Source organism: Canis lupus, chromosome 28 (assembly GCF_011100685.1).
Source record: "Canis lupus familiaris isolate Mischka breed German Shepherd chromosome 28, alternate assembly UU_Cfam_GSD_1.0, whole genome shotgun sequence".
NCBI lineage: Eukaryota > Metazoa > Chordata > Mammalia > Carnivora > Canidae > Canis > Canis lupus.
The window spans coordinates 30,321,817-30,347,551 of record NC_049249.1 but is presented as its reverse complement, the minus strand read 5'-3'; the positions used below and the strand labels follow the sequence as shown (position 1 = coordinate 30,347,551).

Here is a 25,735-nt window from a genome sequence, read left to right as displayed (position 1 = left end):
TCTAATTTATGTTTCAAGTATTAAAATCTCAAGATTCCTAAAATTTCTTTTGGCATTGGTTCAATTATTTCTTCTCTGCCCACAATAGTCAGAAGACATAGGCTGAATGATGCAGCTGAAACCAGCTATAAATTGAAAAATCAAACTGGATTTTATTAAGTATATACAAATAACCTTTGGGGTGCCTGGGTGGCTCAGTCAGTTAGGCATCTGTCTTTGGCTCAGGTCATGATCCCAGAGTCCTGGGATCGAGTCCCACATCGGGCTTCCTGCTCAGTGGGGAGGCTGCTTCTCCGTCTCCCTCTGCCTGCAGCTCCCTGTGCTTATGCTCTCTGTCAAATAAATAAAATCTTTTTTTTTCAAATAAATAAAATCTTTTAAAACATATATTTATATACATAAATAAATATCTTTCTTCTATTTTGGGGAAGTACAAATTAAAAGAAAAACAGTAGTACTAGATCCAGAGACATAAAGGCCAAGAGGAGTCAGTGAAAAGTGTATTCCAGCCCCAATCTGCCACTAGATCTGCAGAGAAAGGCATGCAGTGTCATGTCCTCAGCTGCAGAAAGAGGTGGTTGGAAGGAATTTATGCTACCTGAGATCACTTGCAGCTCTAAAACGGTTCTGTCCTACTTCTATTATTAGGAGTAAATGCTATGAATTAAATACATACAGCAGGCACTCACAATGAAAAGTCAATAAATGCTGAAATCACAGAAATATTCAAGGAAGAAGAAAAATACAGACGTTTGCTGCTTTTTAAAAATGCAGTTGCTATTTTATTCACACTAATTAGAATATATACACAAAAAAATGTGTATCATGTTGCTTTCAAAAAATTCTATGTTCCATGAGAACTATGTAATAGACAGTGTAAAATGTTTCTACTGCATAACAAAAGAAGAAAAATCAGCATTCCCATGTAGTATTAGGAAAATATTTAAAATAATTTGAAGTTATAGTAAAACAAAGTGGAATATTACAGAACAGTCTTTTCAAGAAGTAGATTTATAGTCTAGAAGCAATACATTTCATACTTTGAAACACTTTGGTATAAGTGAAATTAATACAAAGGAAAAAAACCCAAGAAACTCTACTTTGGTTCTCACATTAATTAAAAGTTTAGCAACGAGGCAGCTGCACAGCTACCTCAGATGAAAAAATGGGAAGCCTCCCATTTGCCCCCCACACCCCTGCTGGACATGGATGTGCCAGGAGAGCATGTCAAGGACTTCCGTGCTGCAGGAACATTTCACTTGCACAACTACGCACTGAGTGAGTGCTTGAAAGGCTTCATAAAACCTCAGATTCAGCTTGGAATATAAGCAATCTTGGCTACTTCCTCTTAGATACAGATGACTCCGTGGTAAAGCAGCTCGGAGAACTACAACTCACATTTAAAAATAGAACATAAATTTTTGGAAAATCTTACTACTACAGTTTCTCAAGAAGTCCATACTTGAAAAAAAGAACATACTACATTAATTTTAAAAAATGCAAGTTTAATAGCCCATTGGCAATAGCTTTTTAAGAAACAGAAATAACCGCCTGCATGCCACAAATATGTCTTCATTGGTATCACGCGTCGCTTCGACAGCTGTACAACTAAACTGATCGGAGGAAATTTTAATTGCATCATTTGAAAAATTATTTTTTCTTATCTATACTGTCCACATGTGGTACTGATTTTCTTCATTGTCTTTCTGTTCTGTATGTTTTCTTTTAAGTGACTTCTTACTTGTGAGAATTCTTCCCGAGTAAATGCTGATGAACTGCTTTTCCATCATCCATCACGGGAGCAAACTGGGAATGTCCTCTGAAGGTTTACTCAGCAATGTAATTTCTACTCTGACTTTCTGGAAAGACAAGAAAGTCTTTAAAAGAAAGACAGAATCGTTGGTGAGATTTGCAAACTTACAGTAATAAAGCACAAAAGACAAAAGCACTGCTGTTCCTTCCTGAGTGAAGACAATATTCCATCGGGCACTCAGCACTGCCACATCTGCACTGTTGGCCGCCTCCGAAGAACACAGCCCGTGAGCACAAGGCCTCGTGGCTTCTGAAGGGACAGAGGGTGGCAGAGAGCATCCGGTGAGACTAATGGGCATGGGAGATCTTCAGAACGAAATGAGTACAGAAAGTAAAAGAAAAAATTTCTGTGAAGGTCATGTGAGGCTTTTTAAAGAACAATTCTAGAGGATCTCTGGATGGCTCAGTAGGTTAGTGTCTGCCTTCAGCCCAGGGCATGATTCCGGAGACCCAGGATCGAGTCCCACACGTCGGGCTTCCTGCATGGAGCCTGCTTCTCCCTCTGCCTGTGTCTCTGCCTCTCTCTGTCTCTCATGAATAAATAAATAAAATCTTTAAAAAAAAGAACAATTCTAAAAATGAATCGAGGAGATACACATAGAAGAATTATTCAACAGAAGTGCTCTACACTTAAATGAACCACGTAGAGAACTGTCGATATTCTAAATTAATAATTTTATAGTTTTATTATTATTATTTTTTAAAGATTTTATTTATTTATTCATGAGACACACAGAGCGAGAGACAGGCAGAGACACAGGCAGAGGGAGAAGCAGGCTCCATGCAGGGAGCCCGACATGGGACTCGATCCAGGGTCTCCAGTATCACACCCTGGGCCAAAGGTGGTGCTAAACCACTGAGCCACCCGGGCTGCCCTAATTTTATAGTTTTTAAACCGTATCAGGAACTTAATTAAGTTCCCACCCAAATTTTATAATCAAGTATAAGAAGAGACAAAACAATGAACAGTGAATAAATTAGGTGTGAAATGAAAGGTTCTTAAGTTTTTCCTGTTAGGTGATTATTAAAATCCGAGAACTACATTGTTTGGGTTTTGTTTTGTTTTGTTTTGTCTTGCAGAAAGAAACTGTCAGGGGAACTTATGTCATTACAAAATTCACTTGGAACGAGAGCCAGGACTCATGGTATCCTAAGTCCCTGCACTACCAGACAGTAAAATCTATCAAGTTACAATCACCAAAACACCGTATTTCACTAAATGTAAGACACCATCAAATGTAAGACCGCTATTTTTTGTAACCACACAGAAATGAGGAAGGATACTTAGGATACAGAGTCTAAAAAGAGACAGAAGCCACAAAAAGTGGGGATACTAGATGGCTACAGCCTCAAGTGAGAGGTAAAGAAAAATAAACCTTCATCTACAAGGGCCAGCAAAGAAGTCTGCACACTTCTTCCTTGACAATGGTAAGAGGAGGAAAAAATATTCCTTGATATTTGAACTGGTCCCCCAGCTCTATAAGCCTACAAGTTTTGTGGTCTGAATTCACACTGGCAACATAGTCCAAAATATCTCAAGCAGAGAAATTAGCTTAAGCAGACTCAGGTTGGTAGCACTGCCTTAGTAAATGGCAGAAAAAAATGCAAACCATCTTGGGAAGAACTCAACTGTCATCCAAGCAACAGCTGTTTAGAAGATACAGTCCAAATTTAAAGATAAAATGTGGAATTTATAGGACTTGAAATCAGTGAAATATGGTTGGCAGATACATAAGTCAATGGAAGAGATGTCCAAAAGCCTCAAAAACAAATACTGGGTATACTTCTTGTGATTAGCTCTGGGTTATATATGGAAGTATTGAATCACTGTGTTGCACCCCTGAAATTTAACACTGTATGTTAACTACATTGGAATTAAGATTTTTTTAAAAATCAATTTTCTCATCAAAAAAAAAAAAAAAAAAAAGAATACTGGGCATATAATAAAAATGTCAAACAACAGCATATCAGAGACCCATCATGTGACCAAAGGGTACATTTCAATATATGGCACAGGCCAAAAGAAACTAAGAAAAAATTAATTCCCTCTCTATTCTTCTACACTATAAAGTTGAGTGAATAACAAAACTGTTTAAGAACAAAAAAATTAAACATAATACTGAAATGATAATCTCAGAAGACTGGCCGACTTGTTTTTAAAACATGCTCTCTACCCATCCAGCCCCCCAAGAGCCAAGGCCTAAGCAAAAATAAAAGGCAAATGTCAAACTGGAAAACAACTCTACAGTGACAAAGGGTGAGTATCCTTAAAATATCACAACTATAAATCAGTTAGAAACAAAATACCTTACACCACACCTCCATACCTTTTGCTCAAAGGCCAAGGCTAGGCAACTGACAAGAAAGACAAATGAAGGCGGGCACTTGATGGGATGAGCACTGATTTATACTATATGTTGGCAAACTGAATTTAAATTTAAAAAAATATTAAAAAGACAAATGCCCAATGAAATATACCAAAAATGCTCCATTTTCACTAGTGACAGAAATATACACGTTTTAAAACAATGATAACAATTTGTAGATATCAAATCAGCAAAATTTTTAAAAATGGTAATATCCAGTGTTGGCAAGGATACAGGAAAACCAGCACTTATACAGACATGAAAATTGAGCAACCTTTCTGAAATGCAATTTAGCAACAGGTATAGATCAAAATCCTTTGAAAATGTACAATACTCTTAGATCCAAAAATGCTACATGTAGGAATGTCTCCCAAACAGATATGTGCAAAAGGTATATGAAACTACATGTCAGATTTATAATAAAGTTGGAAAAACATCCAAACACCCAACAATAGTAGATAACTATTTTAATAATTAGGACTACAAAATAGAATATAATGCAACTATTAAATATATCACTAGAGCATTGTTTATACTAGATCAGAATAACCTAAATGCCCATCAACAAAGAACTGGCTAAAAAACAGAAATACTGTAGCAGTCAATGGGATACTACATGACCATTACAAAGAATGAGACAGCTCTTATATTCTGATATATCTACATCCCTCTGTCTGAAATGATCTTTCCGCAGATACCCACTTGGCTCACTTGCTTCAATGACACATTATCAGTGAGAAGTGTCCCTCACCATCTTATACAGAACTTGTCCCATCCCAAGTTGCTCCCTCTCTGCTGCTCTATTTTTACCATCTGGCACACTGCAATCCTTTATTTACTGTCCATCCTCCCCCTGAGGAAAGAGGATCCTTGAAGGCACCAATGTCACCGCCTATCCGTATCAGTGCCTACGCTCCCCACTTTCATCTGGTACTAGGTTTGATGCATCCCTGATTCTTTTCTAAGGCTAAACACTTCACTTGGCCTTGACCCTTTCCCACACTGCCTTTTCAAGTATTTCCCTCCACAATTATTCCCTTTTGTTCTTGCCTTATCAATTTCATCCCCCAATACTGGATCATTCTCAGTAGCAAACAAACACACCTTAATATTATAATATGTCCCCGAGTCTTATTTCTATTACCTTTCATAGCAAAAAACTCTTTCCTCTCTGATCCTTTACATCTCCTCAACCCACTTTACCTCTGCCATGACATGAAAACACCTTTGTTTAATCAAGGTCACCAATGATGTACTACGCTTGCCTCAAGCCAATGGCCAAGTCTTGGTCCTCCTCTTCCTTGACCTCTCTGTCAGCAGCACTGGACACTGCTGACTACTCTCTTTTGAAGCAATCTTCTCTCAGCTTCCCTGAGACCACAAGCTCCCGAATCTTCTTTCACTTCAATGGTTCCTCCTTTACCAGATGACTTCTCTTCTCCACCTACACACTCCAAGGTGATCTCATCCCGTTTCTGACTTCAAATGGCCACATATATGCTGATGACTGATTTTAAAGTCATCATTTTTTTTAGGTCTGAACTTTCTTCCGAGCTTCAGGCCATCAGCTTCAGAACATCAACTACTGACTTAACAAAACTATTGATTCCTCCATCCCCTACACCCCACAAAAAACCCTGATATGTCCACAAGCCTTCTCAGGAAAAGGTACTACAATCCACCCAGTTGCTCACATCAAAATCCCAAGTCATCTTCAACTTCTTTCCTTTCTCCCTCATGATGAATTTATCTGAAGTCCCTGGCTTCACTCCCTCCAAAACAGATCTGCACTCAATCATCTCGCAATATCCCTACCACTGGAGCCCTCATCAGCATCACCACCAGGCACTTAACTATTCTCCCTCCCTCCCTCCTTGCTCAACACTCTGCCCTCCACCCAGCACCCAGGGCTTTCCTTCTGAAGTCTAAGCCAAGTCATATCGTTCCTCCCGTTAAAACTTCCATGTTTCCATCACACTCAGTAAGATGCAAAGATCTTACCAGCTCCCTCATAATCAGGCCTACCCACCTCTGACTCCTCTCCTCCTGTGTTCCCCTTCATTTATTACCCCCAGTCATACTGGTCTGCTTACTGTTCCTCAAAGGTGCCATGTCTGTTCCCATCTCATGATCTCTGCAGCTTCCCTTCCTTCTGCTTGGATCGTTTTCCCCATATCCTTAGAGTCTACCTCCCTCTCATCTTTCAAATTTCAACTCCAATGTCATCATCCATTGTCTTCCCCAGAAGCAACCCATCACTCACATCTTCCTATTTTTATCTCCACAAGACCTATCAATATCTGAAATTTACTTATGGATCAGAGAGCACAAGTTTACTATCCATCTCTTCCCAGTGGGGGTAAATTCTTTAAAGGTGAGAATGCTATCTTATTTTCCACTTATCACCAACACAAAAACTGGTGCCTGGCATATAGTTAAGTACCAAATAAATATTTGCGAAACAAATGAGAGACTATTTTATAATTGAACATCTGAACTGGAGTAGCTTCTGACATTACCTTTATTTTAGTTCTGTAATATCAGAAATGGTGAGAACTGATAAAACTGTATAAAGAGGCTGGCTGCAAAATGGCTTTTCAGACCTCTTACCCACTCTGTACTAACATCCCCTAATATAAATTAAGAAATGAGCTAAGTGCACATTAATGGGAAATTGGCTAAATAAGATGGACTATACACAATAGATTACTATGTAACCATGGAAGAGAATGAAAAAGATACAAACTAATAAGGAAAAGCATACAAGTTAGAAGGCTGATAGAAAATATCAAGTTGCAGGCAGCCCTGGTGGCTCAGTGCCTTAGGGCCACTTTTAGCCCAGGGTGTGATCCTGGAGACCCAAGATCGAGTCCCACATCGGGCTCCCTGTATGGAGCCTGCTTCTCCCTCTGCCTTTCTATCTCTCTCTCTCTCTCTCTCTGATGAATAATAAATAAATGAAATCTTTAAAAATAAAAAAGAAAAAGAAAATATCAAGTTGCAAAACAATACTGTCAAATGAGATCTTTGTTTTTACCTGCACACACATTTGATTAGACATGCACAGGGAAATCTAAGGAAACCCTACTGAAAGTGGTTATCTCACCAAAATAAGAAGGTGGAGGCTGAACTTAACATTTATTATTAGGAAATTCAAAAGTGCCAAGAACTGCTTTTGAGTTCACAGTTTAGAGCTCAACCACTTGTATTTAATGCTTTAAAGGCTTTAAATTTCTTTTTTTTCTTAAGATTCCATTTATTTATTCATGAGAGACAGAGACAGAGAGAGAGGCAGAGACACAGGCAGAAGGAGGGAGCCATGCAGGGAGCCCAATGTGGGACTCGATCCCAGGTCTCCAGGATCACGCCCTGGGCTGAAGGCGGCACTAAACCGCTGAGCCACCCAGGCTGCCCTAAAATTTCTGTTTAACACTACCTATTCTTTTAAGTGATGCATAATCTAGTGAGGATGATGAGCTACCACCATACACCTGTCAGAATGGCTACAATTAACAATATAAGAAACAACAGCTGTTGGTGAAGATGCGGAGAAAGGGGAATTCTCTTGCACTGCTGGCAGGAATGCAAACTGGTATGGCCACTCTGGAGAATAGCACCGAGATTCCTCAAAAAACTAAAAATAGAACTACCCTACCATCCAGCAATTGTTCTACTAGGTATTTACCCAAAGGATATAAAAATACAGATTTGAAGGGGTATATGTACCGTGATGGTTATAGCAGCACCATCCACAATAACCAAATTATAGAGAGAGCCCAACCAAATGTGATGGACTGATGAAGGGTTAAAGATGATGAGGTATATGTATACAATGGAATATTACTCAGTCACCCAAAAGAATGAAATCTCACCATTTGCAAACTGAGGATCGATGGACTCAGGCAGATGGGGATGGGTTAGATGGCTGATGGGTATTAAAGAGGGCACTTGTTATGATGAGCACTGGGTACTGTATGTCAGCAGTAAATTACTGAATTCTATTCCTAAAGCCAATATTGCACTGTATGTTAACTAAAATTTAAATAAAATTTTTAATAATAATCTAGCAAGGAAAAAGAGGGGTCAGGGGTCTCAGGAAGACAGGAATGCAGTGTGTCTGGCTCGCAGGTTGGCTCATTCATCATAGGTTTGCCCCCTCTCTATTCCTTCCCTCTATAAAGACTGGGGTGCATAAAACATTGCTTTTACAATCCTCCCTGGAGCCTGGGTTTGGAGGAGACATGGAATATGTGGCACAAGCTTAGTCAATAGGCATGAGTGAATTCTGGGACACATTTTTGCTTTCCTAATTAAAAGGAACAGATATAACTGCCAATGTCCTTTCCTCCTGATTCTTGTCTTGAACGTACACACAGTGCCTGGAACCGCAGCAGCTGTCTTGTAATTATGGAGTAAGAGCCACATATAGGTAAAAAGATGCCAACAATGTGGGCATAACACATGAACTCTTCCCATTACACAAGAAAAATAAACCTCTATTCATTTAAGGTACTGTGAGTCAGGTTCTGTTTCTACAGCCAAAGGAATTCCTAGCTGATATTCCTAGGAATATCTTGTAGAAAGAAACCAAAAATAAAAGAACTCAAATAAAAGCAGACGGAATTAGAAAGAAAACTGTTAACATATCAAAAATGTAGATTGCAAATAAATTCCCCTCCTTAACATCTCTATTCTGAATTTTTTAAAAAAGAAAAAAAAAACAAAACACCAGGAAGAAACAGAAAAGAGAGAAAATTATAGTCAACTTCAACACTATAAAAAAGACTTCAGACTTTTTTTATATATATATAAAAGACCCTGACTGGTTCAGTGAGTGGAGCCTGTGACTCTTGATCTCAGGGTCATGAGTTCTAGTCCCATGTTGGATGCAGAGATTACTTAAAAAACAAAAAACAAACAAAAAAAAAACCTAACAACAAAAAAAAGATTTTAGAATGAAACATTCAGATTGTATGCACACAATAAAGATAAACTCACACAGTGAGGCTGAAGTCCAATCAATGCTGGGGCTGTTCTGGACTAATGTTCATTGTTCGATAAATTTCTTTAAGTAACAACAGGGCAGTATCTTCAGATTCCCTATCACAAAGAAAAGAACATGTTTACTTTGGAGACCATTAGTAGAAATTAACCTCTATGCATACCGGTGCATACCTGTGGAAAACGCAGCTTTTGTTTTATTCAACCCTACCTAAGAAAGGCAAATGAAAATAAGGTAGTATAGTCTTAAAGCTGTCCTTAAAAACTGGATGGATACTGACCAGCTACAAAACAGCTGTGTTGCAATTCTCCATGGTGACAGGGGATATATGAAAGGATGGCTTTTCAAAGTCCCTACCACTTCCATTCTGTGAAAGGTACCCCTACAAAAATCAGTGTGCACGTACTAAAGTCCTTTGGTAAAAGGCAGATGACACACTGCCATCTTGTGGATAATAAAATAACGGGGGAAAATACGGATTTTGAATATATGGCCATTGAAATTAATATTTCATCGTAAGTGATAAATCGGCAAAAGAGTCTCCCCTAAAACTGCTGTATATGCCAGCACCTACAGGCCGCGTGAATGTTATCAAAGAAGAAACTACTTACCAATAGCACAAATGACTCTGAAGAGCGAAAAGATATTCATTAAAACTCTCTATTGGCTTTTCTTGAAGAACGTAGTCAATTCGGCGGCCTCCGTTTAGCATTCCAACCTTTCCTAAGTAGTCCTCATCCTTGGAAAAATCTGGACTTTCAACAATCTTTTCTGCTAAAATTTAAACCATTTCAATATCAAAGTCAATCACTTAATCATTATCCTTTGACTTTAGCTGACTTTCTGGGCTCAAGAGAATATCGCTTGACACACGTAGCAACCTGGGGAGATACCAGGCTCACTTCCCATTCCTCCAAAGAGCCAGGAGAAGGAAGAGGGGCTGGTTACCCGAGAGAGGAGAAAGAGCCAACGAGCTGACAGTTTTGAAGAAAAGGGGTGAGAGAGCATTGTAGAAAGAAAGGAAACAGAATTAGAATCTGAAGAGAGTCAAAAGCATCATGGCACAATGACCTGACAATGCAGATAAAGTCTATAATAAAACGACAAAGGTAGACAACATCAGAAGATATTTTCTCACAGTGGGTCTTTAAAATGCCTGAATACAAGCTTTGCTCTTAACTCTGATATTCCACTCTGGCCTTAGGAATCTCAACAAAAACAAGATTGCAGAGTAAAAAGTCCAGCAACTAACTATCAGGCAAAACCCTGGAAAAAGAATGGCATCCATGTTGAAGTACAGTTTATCACAACAGATTTTCCTTTATATAAAAAAAAAAAAAAAAACAACCTCCATATTTTAACAAAAAAGACCAGAATGGAAAAGCATCATTAAATAATTCATAATGTATACAAATAATTCATTATGTTTACAAATAACATTTGTACTAGAAAATGCCTCAAATGCCAAATTTACCTTCAACTACTTGTTTTTCTTCTTCTTCTTTGATTTGATGGGCCACTTTTTCCAGTTCTTCTTGCAGCTGAGTTGAAGAGGTGTGAGCGCGGGCAAATTCGTTTAATGTCTGCCAAGCGCTTTTCAGGGAGCTAATAAAACCCTGCTTCAAATCAGATCCCATACGAGAGAGACTGTCTTTCAACTCTAAAGAGATGAAGATGACACATCAACTTAATTAGTCACAAGGTGAAATTCTGTGCCATAAAAATTCAAAGTTAACACTCTTCTCAGACTGGATGAATCCTCTCTTAAACGCCAAACACTCAGAGTTTCTCACCCAAGAACTCTCAACATATTAAAATGTTTTATAGAGGCTTATTCTGTCATCTTTTTTAATAACCAAAGCTAATCCAGGCAAACTGTATAAATTCCCTCTCTCGACAAAAGGAAAAAAAAAAAAAAAGAAGAGGGAAGGAAGAGTTCAAATACTATAAAAATGTAGACACGTTCATGTGCTTTTTTTTCTGTAAGTTAAAAAAAATGGGCCCACAAGATAAAAAAGATGACTGCTTTTCTTATCTGTAATGGTAAAATGGTTTTGAGAATTTGAGATTCTAATATAACCACAATATAAACCTCTGATTTAAAAATGAAGAAACCTCTGCCCCTTCATTTTTCCTACTTTTGTCTAATAAATCCTTTTGATTTTAAGGTATGTATCAAATTTCCCATTTTAATCCCAAAATAGTTAAATATTTTTTAAAAAATGATGTAAGAAAAAAAAAGAAAGAAAATCCAATTTTAAATAAAAGGGCATGATCACATACCCCCTCTTCTCCACTGCACTCCCATCCCTTCCACCCAAACCTTTAAGCCCCTGGATGATACACACCATTAACAGGCATAAGAGAAACCTAAACCCCATTTGGAATTCTTAGTGATCCATTACGTTTAATGAATGTTTTTAATTGGAAAAGTTTATCTATTTAGCAAGGAAGTAACAGCTCAGTTGACTTAGCATCAAGTTTATGTCTTGTTGGTCCTTAGTTCAAGTGTTACTCTGCTTCCCAACTCCAAAAATTATGGCCAAATTCTATCAAAATCTATAGGTATATCTCATCACTTTATTACCAACATCCCCCATTCCTAAGTATTTCAACCATCAGAACGTCGCATCTAGAACAAAATATTCAAGGAGAAGCAACTCACTCAAAACTTTATAGCTCTTCTGAACATTTAATAAACAGGCTCTAAACACAGCAGGCTCTTAAATAAAATTAATTTTGTCAGAAAGGACCTGGTGTTAAGATTTTCACAGTTCAATTACAAGTGACAGGAAAAACATACTTCATTAGGACTAACAGATTACAAAATGACAGGAAGGAAACAAGCTTTTATAGTATTTGCTTTTTACCTAAATGAAGTCTTTTTCTGCCTTTGTGATGTGGAATGAGAACTGCTTTCAGGTCCAAATCTGGAACAATCATAGGCTCTAATCTATACGCCACTGGATCAAGCTGTAAAGAGAAGAATTGGAAATTTTGGAAAAGCTCTCTTATCTTCAGTTATGTATCTTGATTGTATGACAAAATAGATAACTAGCAAACCAGAGATTTTGATTTTTTTTCCCCACAAGTCATTCACCTACTGGTAATTATAAGACGACTTCTAAGTTTGTGAGGAAAACTACTTTGCAAGCAAAGCAACAGAATTATTTCCTTGAACAAAGGCTTTCTGGCAGAAAAGTTTATTGGTTGGTATCAGACTATTCTCTCTTAGGACAGAGAGCTGGGTGTACATCAAAATCAGAATTAGTTCCTAAGAAAAAAGAATCTGAAAATCTATTAGGATGATTTATCTATATTGGTGTTTCTATGTAGATGTTTTATCTTCTTCAAAATAGGAAGTAGTTCAAGTCACTCACTGGATGATAAATATTGAAGAATCCTTTACACGTAGGAAGCCTGTAGTTCTCATCTATCCTATCCACTCCTCGAATAGTGAGGAACATACCAATTGGAGATCCCAAGGCAAAGAAAATCTCTGGTTCAAAGTCTAATGAGTTGTAAACAACAGAAACCTAGAAAGAATAAAAAATACAATAAAAGATCATCATTCCAATGTCATACAATAAAAAATTCGAAAGTTCAAGCTGGAACTGCTTAGTTGAAAGCATCTCAACACAGATGATGCCACTCAAGTATGGCTTATAATGCTTAAAATTGCTGTCATTATTTTTTTTTTAAGGTTTGATTGATTTATTTACAGAGAGAGAGCAAGCAAGCACAAATAGGCAGGGTGGCAGGCAAAGGAAGAAGGAGAAGCAGGCTCCCCATTGAGCAGGAAGCTCAATGTGAGGCTTGATCTCGGGACAGAGATCCTGAGGGGGGGAAAAATGCCTAGAAGACATAGGAGAAAACATCTAAGCTCTCTAATGCTCAGAAAGACAATGAGACATCTTTTTTCCTACATGGTTATCAGAGAGAGAGAGAGATGAAATACTAAAAAAAAAAAGTAAAAATCTTCTGTTTTCATGAAAAAGTCATTTCTTCAGAAGGAAGCGATAAAAGTGTGAACACCACCTATCTGTAAAGGACAATGCAGCACCAGTGTTGGTGAGGACAGAGGAGAGGGGTCCATCCTATAGAGTGTCCACAAGAGTACAAACTGGCACAACCTTTCCAGGGGCAAGTACAAGTAACTACCAGAATTTTCAGGTGTACATTCTTGGGACCTCCTATCCCACTTCTACTTATTTAAATGAAGGAAATAAAGAATGAGCACAGAAAACTGGTTTTAAAGTGTTCATCACTGGAATGCTTTAAAAAAGTGAAAAACTAGAAATTGCCTACACATCCTATGTTATGGGTTGAACTGTGTCCCCCACAAAATAGACACATGTACCAAATCAAATTAAAATAAGGTATTTAGGTGGACCCTAATCCAACATGATTGGTGTTGTTATAAAAAAGGAAAACCTGGCCACACAGACTAACAGGGGAGATGGTGCAGATGCAGGGAGCAGCCATGGGAAGACGTGGGTCTGGAGAGTTGCATCTAGGAGCCAAGGAGCCCCTGGCAACCCGCCAAAAGCAGGTAGAGGCCAAGAAGGGTTCTCCCTTCTTCAAAGGGAGCATGGCCCTACTGACACCTCGCTCTGGACTTCCTGCGTCTAGAACTGAGACAATAAATTTCTGTTGTTTAAAGCCACCCAGTGTGTGATACTCCGTTAACAGCAGCCCAAGCAAACTAATACATCCAATAAGTAAATGACAAAATAAATCATTATCTCTCCAAACAGTAAGACAAAATAGTCATTACAAATGAGAGAACTATGTACTGACATAAGAATATATTCATAATTCAGTGTTTGAAAGCATCAATATAATGTTTTGGTAAAACATTATATGGAGTATTTTCCTATTTTTTGTTAAAACATATACATAAATACATGCTTAAAAAAAGCCTAAAAGGCCTTGTTCAAACAGTTCATAGTAGTTAGTTCTGGCTAAGGAAAGTATAATATTTTTTCTTTTTTCCTGCTTGAGCAGAGTTTCTTGGTTTTCTGGCAATGAATGATGCACACAGGCTATTGTTTACACTGCCCCACAACGTTCTAGGTAACAGATCCTACTAGCCCACAGTGGCCCACCCACAATGGGGGTGGCATGTGACTTGGGTTGGGTCAATACCTGTGCTCCATTCCCCAAACAGTACAAATTGGCCAAAATGGGCCCATAACTAAAACCACATCAAGTAAATTTTTCTAACTGGACCTCCAGGGGAGGCTTCTTTTCCTCTGTGGTCATAAAGCTTTAAAGAGATGAGCCAATAGACAATGATACCCATGGCTCCAGGTTCATGGAGAAGGCCAGCCCAGAGAGGGGCACACAGTGAGTGTCCTGGCCACATAGAGCCCCCATTTCCACAAATCTCCTTCTATACTCTGATCCTTCACAGTTAAGTGAGGAAATACCTGCTCTTTATCTGCTAAAGTATGCTCAAGTTTGCTCATATCTAAAAAGAAAGACATTTTATGGGGCACGTGGGTGACAGGCAGTTAAGAGCCTGCCTTCGGCTCAGGTCATGATCCCAGAGTCCTGGGATCAAACCCCACACCAGGCTCCCTGCTCAGCAGGAAGTCTGCTTCTCTTTCTACTCCTCACTCCACTCATGCTCTTTCTAACAAAATAAATAAAATCTTTAAAAAGGAAGACGTTTGTGCATGGAGCCTGCTTCTCCCTCTGCCTATGTCTCTGCCTCTCTCTCTCTCTCTCTCTGTGACTATCATAAATAAATAAAAATTAAAAAAAAAAATTAAAAAAAAAAAAAGGAAGACGTTTTAAAAATGCAATCTTTATCAATGAATTAGGTTTAAAAGCTTGAACAGGCTACTGCAAACATCCTGTTCCATTTTCTGCCTTCTTTAAATCAGTCATTAATTCACTTCTGATAATGGAACCTTACAGACACAACTATAAATAAAACTTCTAAGCCATTAAGATATAAGTACATTAAAGTATATTATTAAATGTAGCACTGCTGACTCCCTAGGTTGATTTTTATTGAAAATTTTCTGAAAAAGAAAAAAAAAAACTTCTGCAAGAGAAGAAATGTAAATCCAAAAAAATGTAAGTGAATACATCAAGTTTATCTCACAGAAATTTAAGTATTTAGTAGTCCCCCCTTACCCAAGGGGATATATTTCAAGACCCCCATTGGATGCCTGAAATCTCAGAAAAACTGTACTCTATATTCTATGTCTTTGCTCATATGTACCTACCTACAATAAAGCTTAACTTATAAATTAGGCAGGGTAAGAGACTAACAATAACTAATAATACAATAGAACAATTATCACAATATATTACCATAAAAGTTATGTGAATATAGTCTGTCTCTCTCGAAACGTCTTCTTGTCCTGTACTCAGCCTTACTGTGATGATGTAAGATGATAAAAAGCCTACTTGATGAGATGAAGTGAGGTGAATGATGCAAGCTTTGTGATCCAATGTTAGGCTACTAGTGACCTTCTGACCATATGTCAGAAGGAGGACCATACCATGGGCTTTCAGACCACAGGTGACCATGGGTAACTGAAACCATAGGAAGCTAAACCACAGGTAACAGGACAAGTGTGTTCACAACATGATTTTCTATCACCACTCTGTTGCTAGTGGCTATGAGAGACTAATGTTATAAAATAATGAGCAGTGGAAATAAAGATAAATTTCAAAATAAATAAAATATTTTATTGAAAGAAGCATACCATCTTATGGACAGAAAATCAGTTTTCTTCACCCTCCATAAATGTTGATTATTTTAAGAATTTAAAGCCAACTCCAACGAAAAAGATACATGATTCCAACATAAAATATGCAGCCCTAATCAACATGCAAACTTACCTGTCCAGTGCCAACTTCAAAAGATTCATAATCAACATGCACAGAAGACACATAAGCACCAACTGGAAGTTTCCTTTTGGACTCGTTAGATTCTGAGGGAAGAGAAGCCATTTCTTTAGCCTTCTGGCCACTCTCCTCTTGTCCCTTTGTCGAAGCCGCCATCACTGCCTTCTTTTCTGATGCTGCTTTTTTCTGTTCCTGTGAAAACATCAACATTTCATAATTCATAACATGACTCTGAGGCAAAATTAATCAGCTATCACTACAGAACATGCTATCTCAATGCTAAGGAATGATCAGTAATTTCTTAGGCAGTGTGGTGTTCACAGAAATGTCCTTAGAGATGTACATAACATATAGGGGGAAAAATGCCATGATTTATATAATTTACTTTAAAATTCTTAAGAAAGGGAAGCATGGGTGGCTCAGTGGTTGAGCGTCTGCCTTTGGCTCAGGGCGTGATCTCCTGGTCCTGGGATCGAGTCCCACATCAGGCTCCCTGTGCCTGTGTCTCTGCCTCTCACTGTTTCTCATGAATAAATAAAATCTTTAAAAAATAAAGTAAAATTCTTGGAAGAAAAAATGAAGAGACTAAGAAAAAACAGCAAAACAGCTACAATTAAATCCAAATGCTGGTCTCTTGAGCTGGCGAATTGAGTGCTGCTGTTCCGCCCTGGAGCCGCTGCACCGCCGCCACCGGGATCATGGTGTTCTACTTCACCAGCAGCAGCGTTAACTCCTCAGCTTACACTATTTACATGGGAAAGGATAAATATGAAAATGAAGATCTAATAAAGCATGGCTGGCCTGAAGATATTTGGTTTCATGTGGACAAACTCTCTTCGGCTCATGTATACCTTCGATTACATAAGGGGGAGAAGATAGAAGACATTCCAAAGGAAGTCCTGATGGACTGCGCCCATCTTGTGAAGGCGAATAGCATTCAAGGCTGCAAGATGAACAACGTTAATGTGGTATATACACCGTGGGCTAATCTGAAGAAAACAGCTGACATGGATGTGGGACAGATAGGCTTTAACAGGCAGAAGGATGTGAAAATTGTGACTGTGGAGAAGAAAGTGAATGAGATCCTGAACCGGTTGGAAAAGACCAAAATGGAGCGGTTCCCTGACCTAGCAGCAGAGAAGGAATGCAGAGACCGGGAAGAGAGGAATGAGAAAAAAGCCCAAATTCAGGAGATGAAAAGGAGAGAAAAGGAAGAGATGAAGAAGAAGCGAGAAATGGACGAACTAAGGAGCTATTCATCACTGATGAAAGCTGAGAACATGTCTTCAAATCAGGACGGCAATGACTCTGATGAATTCATGTGAATGGAGGAAAGGACCTTTGAAAGATGTGAATTGCAGGACAGTTTCAGATGGTCTGATTTCACCTGTATTCAGAAATACAAAAAAACAAATTCTACCTTCATTCTGCACAAATACTACCAACGTTGGAGTTAAAAAAAAAAAAAAAAAAGTGTTCCCTTTTTTGCTGACAGAAAAGGATCAGATATTTATAATATATTTGGACTTGAAAACAGCATATAACTTTAGGAAAGTGAAAATATTTTTGCTGAAACATGTCTTGGTACCTCATGAAAGTTGGCTGCCCCTATTCCTGGGATAGACTTTAGAACAAACCAGCTCTGCAAAGTATTTGTTCCTGTGATCTGTCCCTGAAAACAGATGTCTTGAAAAACTTTTCATATTTCTTAAAATAGCTTCACTTCTGTTAAGAAGAAAAAAAAAAAATCCAAATGCTGCCTATCATTATTCATTCTACTTTTCTATATAAAGTTTTAATACAAAATGCCAACTTCTTCCTTTATGATCTCAGCTTTAGACAGATTAAAGTATCATATAATTGTAAAATACATACTTCCTATAAAGGTGTAGATTTGGGGAGAAATTTCTTCATTCAACATATTTACACCCATTATGTCTGCATGGAGCCACTGACAAGTTTTCCTCAAAAACATTTCAGAAGAACAGATAAGCATACTGTGGTCACACAACAGAATAACTACTCAGAAATAGAAAAGAATGAACTGCAAATGACACAGTACTTGGATGAATCTCAAAAATAGCATTTTGAGTAAAAGAAGCCAGACACCAAAGAATACGTAACACTGATCCCATTTACATGAACTTGCAGAACAAGCAAACTCAACAGTGATGGAAACCAGAGTAGCGTCAAGAGAGTGGGAGGAGCGGCCTAGGAAGAAGCAGGAGAGAACTATCTGGTGACAGAAATGTTCTAACTCTTGTTTTAGGTGCAAAAAGTTTCAAAAAGATTACACTGGTACACAAAGTTTCAAAACTTACTATGCTGAACACTTAAGATCCATATATTTCCATAAATAAGGAAGTGAACCAAAGCTTTAGGAGCATCTGTGGAACCAGGGTATCTCTGTAACAGTGAGATCAAATCCACTCACTGACCACAGCCTGACACAGCAGCCAGCATGTCAGGGGAATGTGAATAGCTACCACGGGGGAACTTGCCCATTTGCCACAAGCCCACATTTTAGTGGCTTGTACTCCCCAAGCTGCACAAGGCTATGTATGTCTCTATTGAAACAGTCACCCCGTGGCACCTGAACAAAACAGCTGGCCAAATCAAGCTTGTCTATTAATGATTCCCAAACACTAGGATATTGGGAAACAAGTCCAAGTGGCTAATTCAGTAGGCAATATAGAAGAAATAAAACTGTCTGCCACCCTTCTTTTCCACTTCCTATTATACCCCCATCCTCTCTCACTGAGTCACTGAATAATTACAATGAGTGTTCTGTCCTACAGCAGTGGTTCTCAAACAATGTTCCCTCAGAAAATGAAGCAAGAGGTTTACTGCACTAAAATGCAGCTACGGCCCAATTCACAAAAAAAATTTTTAAATTAAGTCAATTCAATTAAAAAATGGGCAGAGGATTTGAATAGTTCCCCAAAGAAGACATACATACACACGGCAGGTACATGAAAATATGTTCTATATCATTAATCATCAGGGAAATGCAAATCCAACCCATAATGAAGTATCTATCACCCAACAACTATTCGAAAACAACGGATTTTGGAGATTTCTATAAAATTAATTTAATAAATGAAAATTAGGGGCTCCTGGGTGGCTCAATCAGTTAAATGTCGGCCTTCAGCTCAGATCACGATCTCAGGGTCCTGGGATCGGGCCCCATGTCAGATTCCCTGCTCAGTGGGGAGTCTGCTTCTCCCTCTCTCTCAGCATCTCCCCTCTTCCTGCTCATCCTTTCATGTCATGCTCTCTCTCTCAAATATATAAAAGCTATAAATAAATAAATAGAAATTAAATGTAACAAGTGAGTTTTTCCGTAGTTGCTCTATTTCTTTTTACACTCTTTTTAGCTGTTTTGTTTTGTAATAAGTTTTACTTTTTGGGGTGCCTGGGTGGCTCAGTTAAGTGCCTGCCTTCAGCTCGGGTCATGATCCCAGGGTCCTGGGATCAAGCCCTGAGTTGGGCTCCCTGCTCACCAGGGAGTCTCCTTCTCCCTGTCCCACTGCCCCTCCTCCCTGCTTGTGCTCTTTCACTCGTTCTCTTTCAGACAAATAAATAAAATATTAAAAAAAAAAGAATTTTTGCTTTTTGGTTATTATTTAATGAGATTTTAGTGGGTCTATTCTTATCTCTTCAGATGATGAGAACTAAGAAGGGAGAAAATGAGCTAACATTAGCTTAACTTCTATGCATTAATTCAACCCTTTAAGGAAGGTAGCATCATTTGCATTTTAGAAATTAGGGAAACCAAGAATCTGAAAAGTTAAGCAAATTCATCATGAATAAGGAGTTAAAAACGGTTGAACTGGGTAGCAGGATGACCAATTCATCCAACTATCCAAGGCTTACCCAGTTATTGCACCAGGAAATCCCCAAATACCAATATTAAAACTAAAAGTCCTTCATCATTCTCTGTCTCAGGAAAACCAGGATGGTCAGTTACCCTAACTGGGATTGATATCTGGTTCTGGCTGACTCTAAAGTCTACACAATCAATCAATCAATCAATCAATCAATAAATAAATAAATAAATAAATAAATAAATAAAGTCTACACTTCCATCAGCTCTACCACTATGCTCTTGAGCAGGGAGCACACCAGTTGGCCCAACCACACTGGTATTAACGAAAACTTCCAAAATATAAACAAGCTAGTCAAATTATGAGTTTTGGTTTCAGTTTTAAGGGCAGAAATGAACTTACCAGTTTAACTGCTTTCTGTTTTACAAAGTTAGCTATCTTCTTTCTGGGTCCAAGAGGTATGCCCATTTCCTTCAGGTCATCAACTGTACACATAAGCTTTAAAAGAAAACAGACAAACAAGCACATTAGTTAATCTAATGATAGATGAAACTGGAATCAGGAAATGATAAAAAGGAACCATCCCATTGAAATCAATCTAAGAGCCAGTCAATTTTTTAAAGTTAATTTGTTTTTAGATCATAGATTAATTTAGGTTGTAAAATCTGAGCCTTCTACATCTAAATCATTCTAGTCGTTTTTAGCAGAAAATACACACGTGCTGTACAAAATTCAAAAGCTACAGTCAAGCAGACAATGAAGTCTCTTACCACCACTCCTGTTCCAACCACCCAGTTCCCTCAGCAGCCACTGCAATCTGCTCTCCTAGAGACAACTTCTGTATACACAGCACCTACATGGTTTTCCTTGGATGTATACCCTGCTATGCAAATGGGACTGAACTGTGCACTTTTCACATATCTTAGAAATCACTTCCTACCATTATCTCTGACACTGCCTTATTCACTCAACAGCTGCATTCTGTTATGTGCATGTACCATAAACTATTATACTAGTGTCCTCCTACTGGACACAGAAGGTGTTTCTAAGGTTGTGCTATCATAAACACTGTGCTATAGCAAGTATCTTTGTAGATGCTCTTGTGTGAATACCTCTATTGAAATTATTCCTGGTAGTCAAATTGCTGGGGCAAGAGATTGGTTTTTTGTTTTTTGGGTTTTGTTTTTTTTGTTTTTGTTTTTGTTTTTTTGTATTTTAAAAATGTATTACCATCTTAACATAGGGAATAAATAGGACTGCTGGAGGGGAGGTGGGTAGGAGGGATGAGGTAACTTAGTGATGGGCATTGAGGAGGGAACATGATGTAATGAGCACTGGGAGTTATACATAACTGATGAATCACTGAATTCTACCTCTGAAACTAATATACTGCATGTTAATTAAATTGAACTTAAATAAAAAAAATTTTAAATAAAATTTCCAACCCTGCCATTATTTTAAATACACTAAAATCTTCCTCAAAAAAAAAAGTTATAATTCTTCATTAAAAAGAAAAAAATAAGGGCACCAGGGTGGCTTAGTTGGTTAAGTGTCTGCCTTCAGCTCAGGTCATGATCCTGGGGTCCTGAGATCAAGCTCCATGGTGGGCTCCCTGCTCAGTGGGAGTCTGCTTCTCCCTCTCCCTCTGGTCCCACCCACCGCTTGTGAACTCTCTCATTCTATCTCAAATAAAATTTTGGTAAAAATATTTACCAAACTGCTTTCCATACGGGTTGTAGCAATTTAGTCTTACAAACAATATGTAAGGAAGCCTGGGTGGCTCAGCGGTTGAGATTCTGCCAACTCAGAGCCTGATCCCGGAGTCCCGGGATTGAGTCACACATCGGGCTCTTCAAAGGGAGCCTGCAGCTCCCTCTGCCTAAGTCTCTGCCTCTCTCTGTGTGTCTCTCATGAATAAATAAAGTCTTTAAAAAAAAAAAAAAACACAGTATGTAGATGGTGCCCACTTACCCTCACCCTGGCCCACATTATACTAAGAAGTTTTTATTTTTGCCAAACCGAAAGGTTAAAAAAAACTCATTGTACCTTTAATCTGACTTTCTCTCAGGAGTTTTCATATGACAAAAAGCCATTTTTGTTATTTCCCTTTCTGCACATCATCTGTTCATATTCTTCACCTATTCTACTGTGTTGATGGCCTTTGTGGAATTAATTCAGAGGAGTTTTAAATAATATGGAAATAAATCTTTTGTCTCTAATGTGTGTTCCAAATAGTCTTCTTAATCATCACTGGCCTTGGGATCCCTGGGTGGCGCAGCGGTTTAGCACCTGCCTTTGGCCCAGGGCGCGATCCTGGAGACCCGGGATCGAATCCCACATCGGGCTCCTGATGCATGGAGCCTGCTTCTCCCTCTGCCTATGTCTCCGCCTCTCTCTCTCTCTCAATGTGTGACTATCATAAATAAATAAAAAATTTAAAAAATAAAATAAAAGATAAAATCCCCCATGTCTTTTCATGGCTTGATAACATTGTTTAAAAAAAAAAAAAATCCTCACGGAAAAAAAAAAAAAAAAAAAAAAAAAATCATCACTGGCCTTTAGATGTTGTTTAGGAAATCTGCTATCCAATTTTTCTTTTATGGCTTCTGGGTTTTGTGTCATACTTAGAAGCCCTCCCAGATTATACTAAAACACAAACAAACAAAACTCCTGTGTTTTTCAGTTTCTAAATATTTAAGTCTCTGCCTTATCTGAAATGTATCATGACGTAAAAGTGTTCAAATCATTCTTAATTTTTGATCTAATACACAAGAAAAACAATCTTAAACAAAAATGAATCAAAATATCCTCAGTACCAGAGATTCCATATCAATCTTTTCCTTTTCAAATATGCTAACATATTCAGAGAGGCTAAGTGCTTCCAGAGTTTCTTGCAAACTTAAGACTTCTTCATTTTCAATGTCAAGGTCACAGGACTCATCCAAAGTCAACTTTGGCTCTTCAGGTATCTTAAGGAGAAAAAAAAAAAAGTCAGGGAACACTGACTGCAAACCTCAGAAAAACTTCCATAAACTGTCCCCTGATCTACAGCAAATCTTAAACAATTTTGCTCCATATAGAAGTCATAATTTTGGGTAGTTTATCATCCAAAGTTTGAATATTCTGAAAAAGTTGTGAATAAATCACTCTTGTTCCCATTTCCTACAATAATTTACTTGACTTTTTTTTAATCAAAAACTTTTTTTCACATTTAAATTTATAATCCATAAGAAAGACAAGTGAGAAACTCAAGCTATATGATTCTATCATACTTATAAACCTCAAGGTACTTTGATTTATAAAGACTTTTCAGGGGCACCTGGCCCACACAGTCAGAAACGCATAGGATTCTTGATCTTGAGGCTGCAAGTTTGAGCCCCATGCTGGGCATAGAGATTACTTAAACTTAAGGAAAAAAAAATGTTTTTTTTCAGGAAACAGTTCAGACTTTAGGAAACTGTTTGGCTTCATCTCTAATCTAAATATGTTAACTGGGCCATACCTGTTTTTCCTGAAAATGTGGCTGCTTCACAACTCCATTAGCAACAGCAAAAGGTCCAGGAGACTTTGACAAATTCAAATCTTTTTGATTAGACAGGATGTCAAACAATATTAAAGAACCTAAAAAAAAAAAATTGCAGTTTGCTTTATAATGTACTAATACTTTTATAACACTAAGTAAATTCTCTCTTTTTTTTTTCAAAGTTCTTAGGCAAAAGTCATACAAAAGTTCAATGTCAATCAAGATCTGATCATCAATACTCGTTTTACCAAACAGCAGAATAAACTAAAATAAAAGCATTCCTAGGTAATTGAAAAGCAAAGGTAGAACCTAAACTCAACGCATTCACATCCACCCTTTATAAAACTTAAAATCTTTAATCCTAAATCTCATACTAGCAACGTCACCTTAAAGCAGTGATAACTCAACAAAAATTATGTTTAAAATGTGGATATTTGACAGTTTTACCTAAACTGTGACCAGCAACAGAGACTCCTCCTTTGAAGTCTGGATTCCGACTCATAAATAGTGCATGCAGGCGGTTTATCTCCATTCTCACTTTCTCCACAATCGTCTGACAGTAGGTGGGGCTATTGTAAAATAAAATATCTAGCAAGGTTTCATTGGTAAAGTGACGAAACCGACCAATACTTGGTAAAGTGATTTTCTTAATATTCCTGTTTTAGAAAGAAAAAGCAAATTCAGTCACCAGACACCTTCCAATCTACAGATTCTTTAAAATTGAGACAGTGATTTCTAAATATACGAGTATAAGAATTCCACAGACTAATTACGAGTTGATTCTGTAGACAGAGTTATTATAAATCAATCAAGATAAAACAAAAAATAAGTCATGTGTGCCTAGAACTAGACTGTGACTTTGGGGATTCTCCAAAGAGTTATCACATAAAATAAGGCCTATGTAAAAATTTTAATTTTCTTTTTAAAGATGAAAGGCTACTCTTCCATTCCTCCCATTAATTGGAAATCAGGATACCTGACAAAAACTGTGGTGGAAAGGACAACAGGGAATATAGCAAGGAATGAGAAAGGAGTTTCATGCACTGAAAATCCTTCTTGATTTGAGAATGGATATAGTGAAGTTCATGAACATCCACTCTCAAGATTATACTCTCATAAACAGGACTAACCATAGAATAATATATGGAATAACAGAGAATGCTATTTGCAGAATTAGTTTCATTAAAACATGTGTCCTGAACCATGATCTTCACTAAAATCCAGGTATGTTATTAGCCCTGTGTCCTAGCATAAATATTATCTAAATCTGTTTCTCAACTGGGAGCTTTCAAAATTGACTGGGCTACTTTCAGTTGTCACAGTGCCTACAGATGCTGCTGGCCTTTTACAAGGACTGGAGATATTTTTGGCTGTTGGTGGTTGGGGGCGGGGGGGCACTGCTGTTCCCCAGTGGGTAGAAGAAAGGATGCTCCTAAACATCCTACAATGTACAGGATAGCCTCCTGTATAACCTACTATAGATTAGAATAGTATTCTAAAATGGGCTTACATTTACCAGATTCTCTTAAATGTTTATAATAGGAATGCAGACATGTATGCATGTGCACACATGCACAAACACAAATGCATGCGCACATGGAAAAGTAGCCAGTGTTTAAATCATATGTCATCAGAGAAACTACGTCATTTAAAGAAAGGATTAAATTTATTGAAAACATATGTTGAAGTTACAATAAACTATTTCATATTACGGTTTAAATTTTGAATCTAAGTTTGACTAATCTGAACAACGAGTTATCAAAGTCCACAAACCTGTCAACACCTGTGGCATCCCCACCCAAGGAACTATGCCAATGAACAGGAAGGAATTCCACTCTGCTTACTTTCCGATCGTCTAAAGATTTCTTGAAATGTGTCTGCAGCAATTTCAGAGAAACCACCCTAAAATCATCCACTTAAAACAAGAAAATCAGGGAAGACAAATTAAATTGATTAAATGTCCTAGCTTGATAGATAGTTGGTAATTCCCTCAAATATTCTAGTACTTTTTATATAACAAACGTTTTAAGAAAAAAAATAGGAATGACAAAATCAGTCCAAAAAGGAAAATACCCAACCTTTAGGAAGCTCTTTTTAATTTTTCAATATTTCAGAGGAATGTATAGAACAACTGAAAAACATTTAACTACCATTCCTGGAAGGCAGCATAGCACTATAGATACACACTCTGGAATGGAGGACCCCCACTCAAGAACCCACAGACCATGATACAGGAGAGGTCAACTTACACCTACGCACTTCAGTGCCTCACCTACTAGTGGGGAGAACAGCACCAGTACCTATACCCCCCTCAAGGTTTATTGTGAGAGGTGAGTAA

At 37.8% G+C, this 25,735-nt stretch overlaps 1 protein-coding gene and 1 pseudogene across 5 annotated transcripts in view; one reads left to right on the top strand and one right to left on the bottom strand.

Annotated features, from left to right (window-relative positions):
• Window positions 1-756: 756 nt before the first annotated feature.
• SEC23IP (SEC23 interacting protein) overlaps window positions 757-25,735 on the bottom strand; it is a 39,738-nt gene continuing 14,759 nt past the window's right edge. The window contains exons 8-19 of one of the 5 annotated variants that reach the window (XM_038578969.1): window positions 25,171-25,312; window positions 23,845-24,053; window positions 23,377-23,495; window positions 22,691-22,843; window positions 20,277-20,372; window positions 16,042-16,239; window positions 12,561-12,716; window positions 12,051-12,153; window positions 10,655-10,840; window positions 9,792-9,954; window positions 9,177-9,278; window positions 757-2,062 (exon numbers count right to left, since the gene is read on the bottom strand). In XM_038578969.1, coding sequence (XP_038434897.1) covers window positions 9,197-9,278; window positions 9,792-9,954; window positions 10,655-10,840; window positions 12,051-12,153; window positions 12,561-12,716; window positions 16,042-16,239; window positions 20,277-20,372; window positions 22,691-22,843; window positions 23,377-23,495; window positions 23,845-24,053; window positions 25,171-25,312 — 1,607 coding nt within the window. In that variant the 3' untranslated portion in view covers window positions 757-2,062; window positions 9,177-9,196. The remainder of the gene's footprint in view (window positions 2,063-9,176; window positions 9,279-9,791; window positions 9,955-10,654; window positions 10,841-12,050; window positions 12,154-12,560; window positions 12,717-16,041; window positions 16,240-20,276; window positions 20,373-22,690; window positions 22,844-23,376; window positions 23,496-23,844; window positions 24,054-25,170; window positions 25,313-25,735) is intronic. The other 4 variants (XM_038578968.1, XM_038578967.1, XM_038578970.1 and 1 more) reach the window with 4 other exon arrangements.
• LOC609428 lies at window positions 16,695-17,692 on the top strand (annotated as a pseudogene).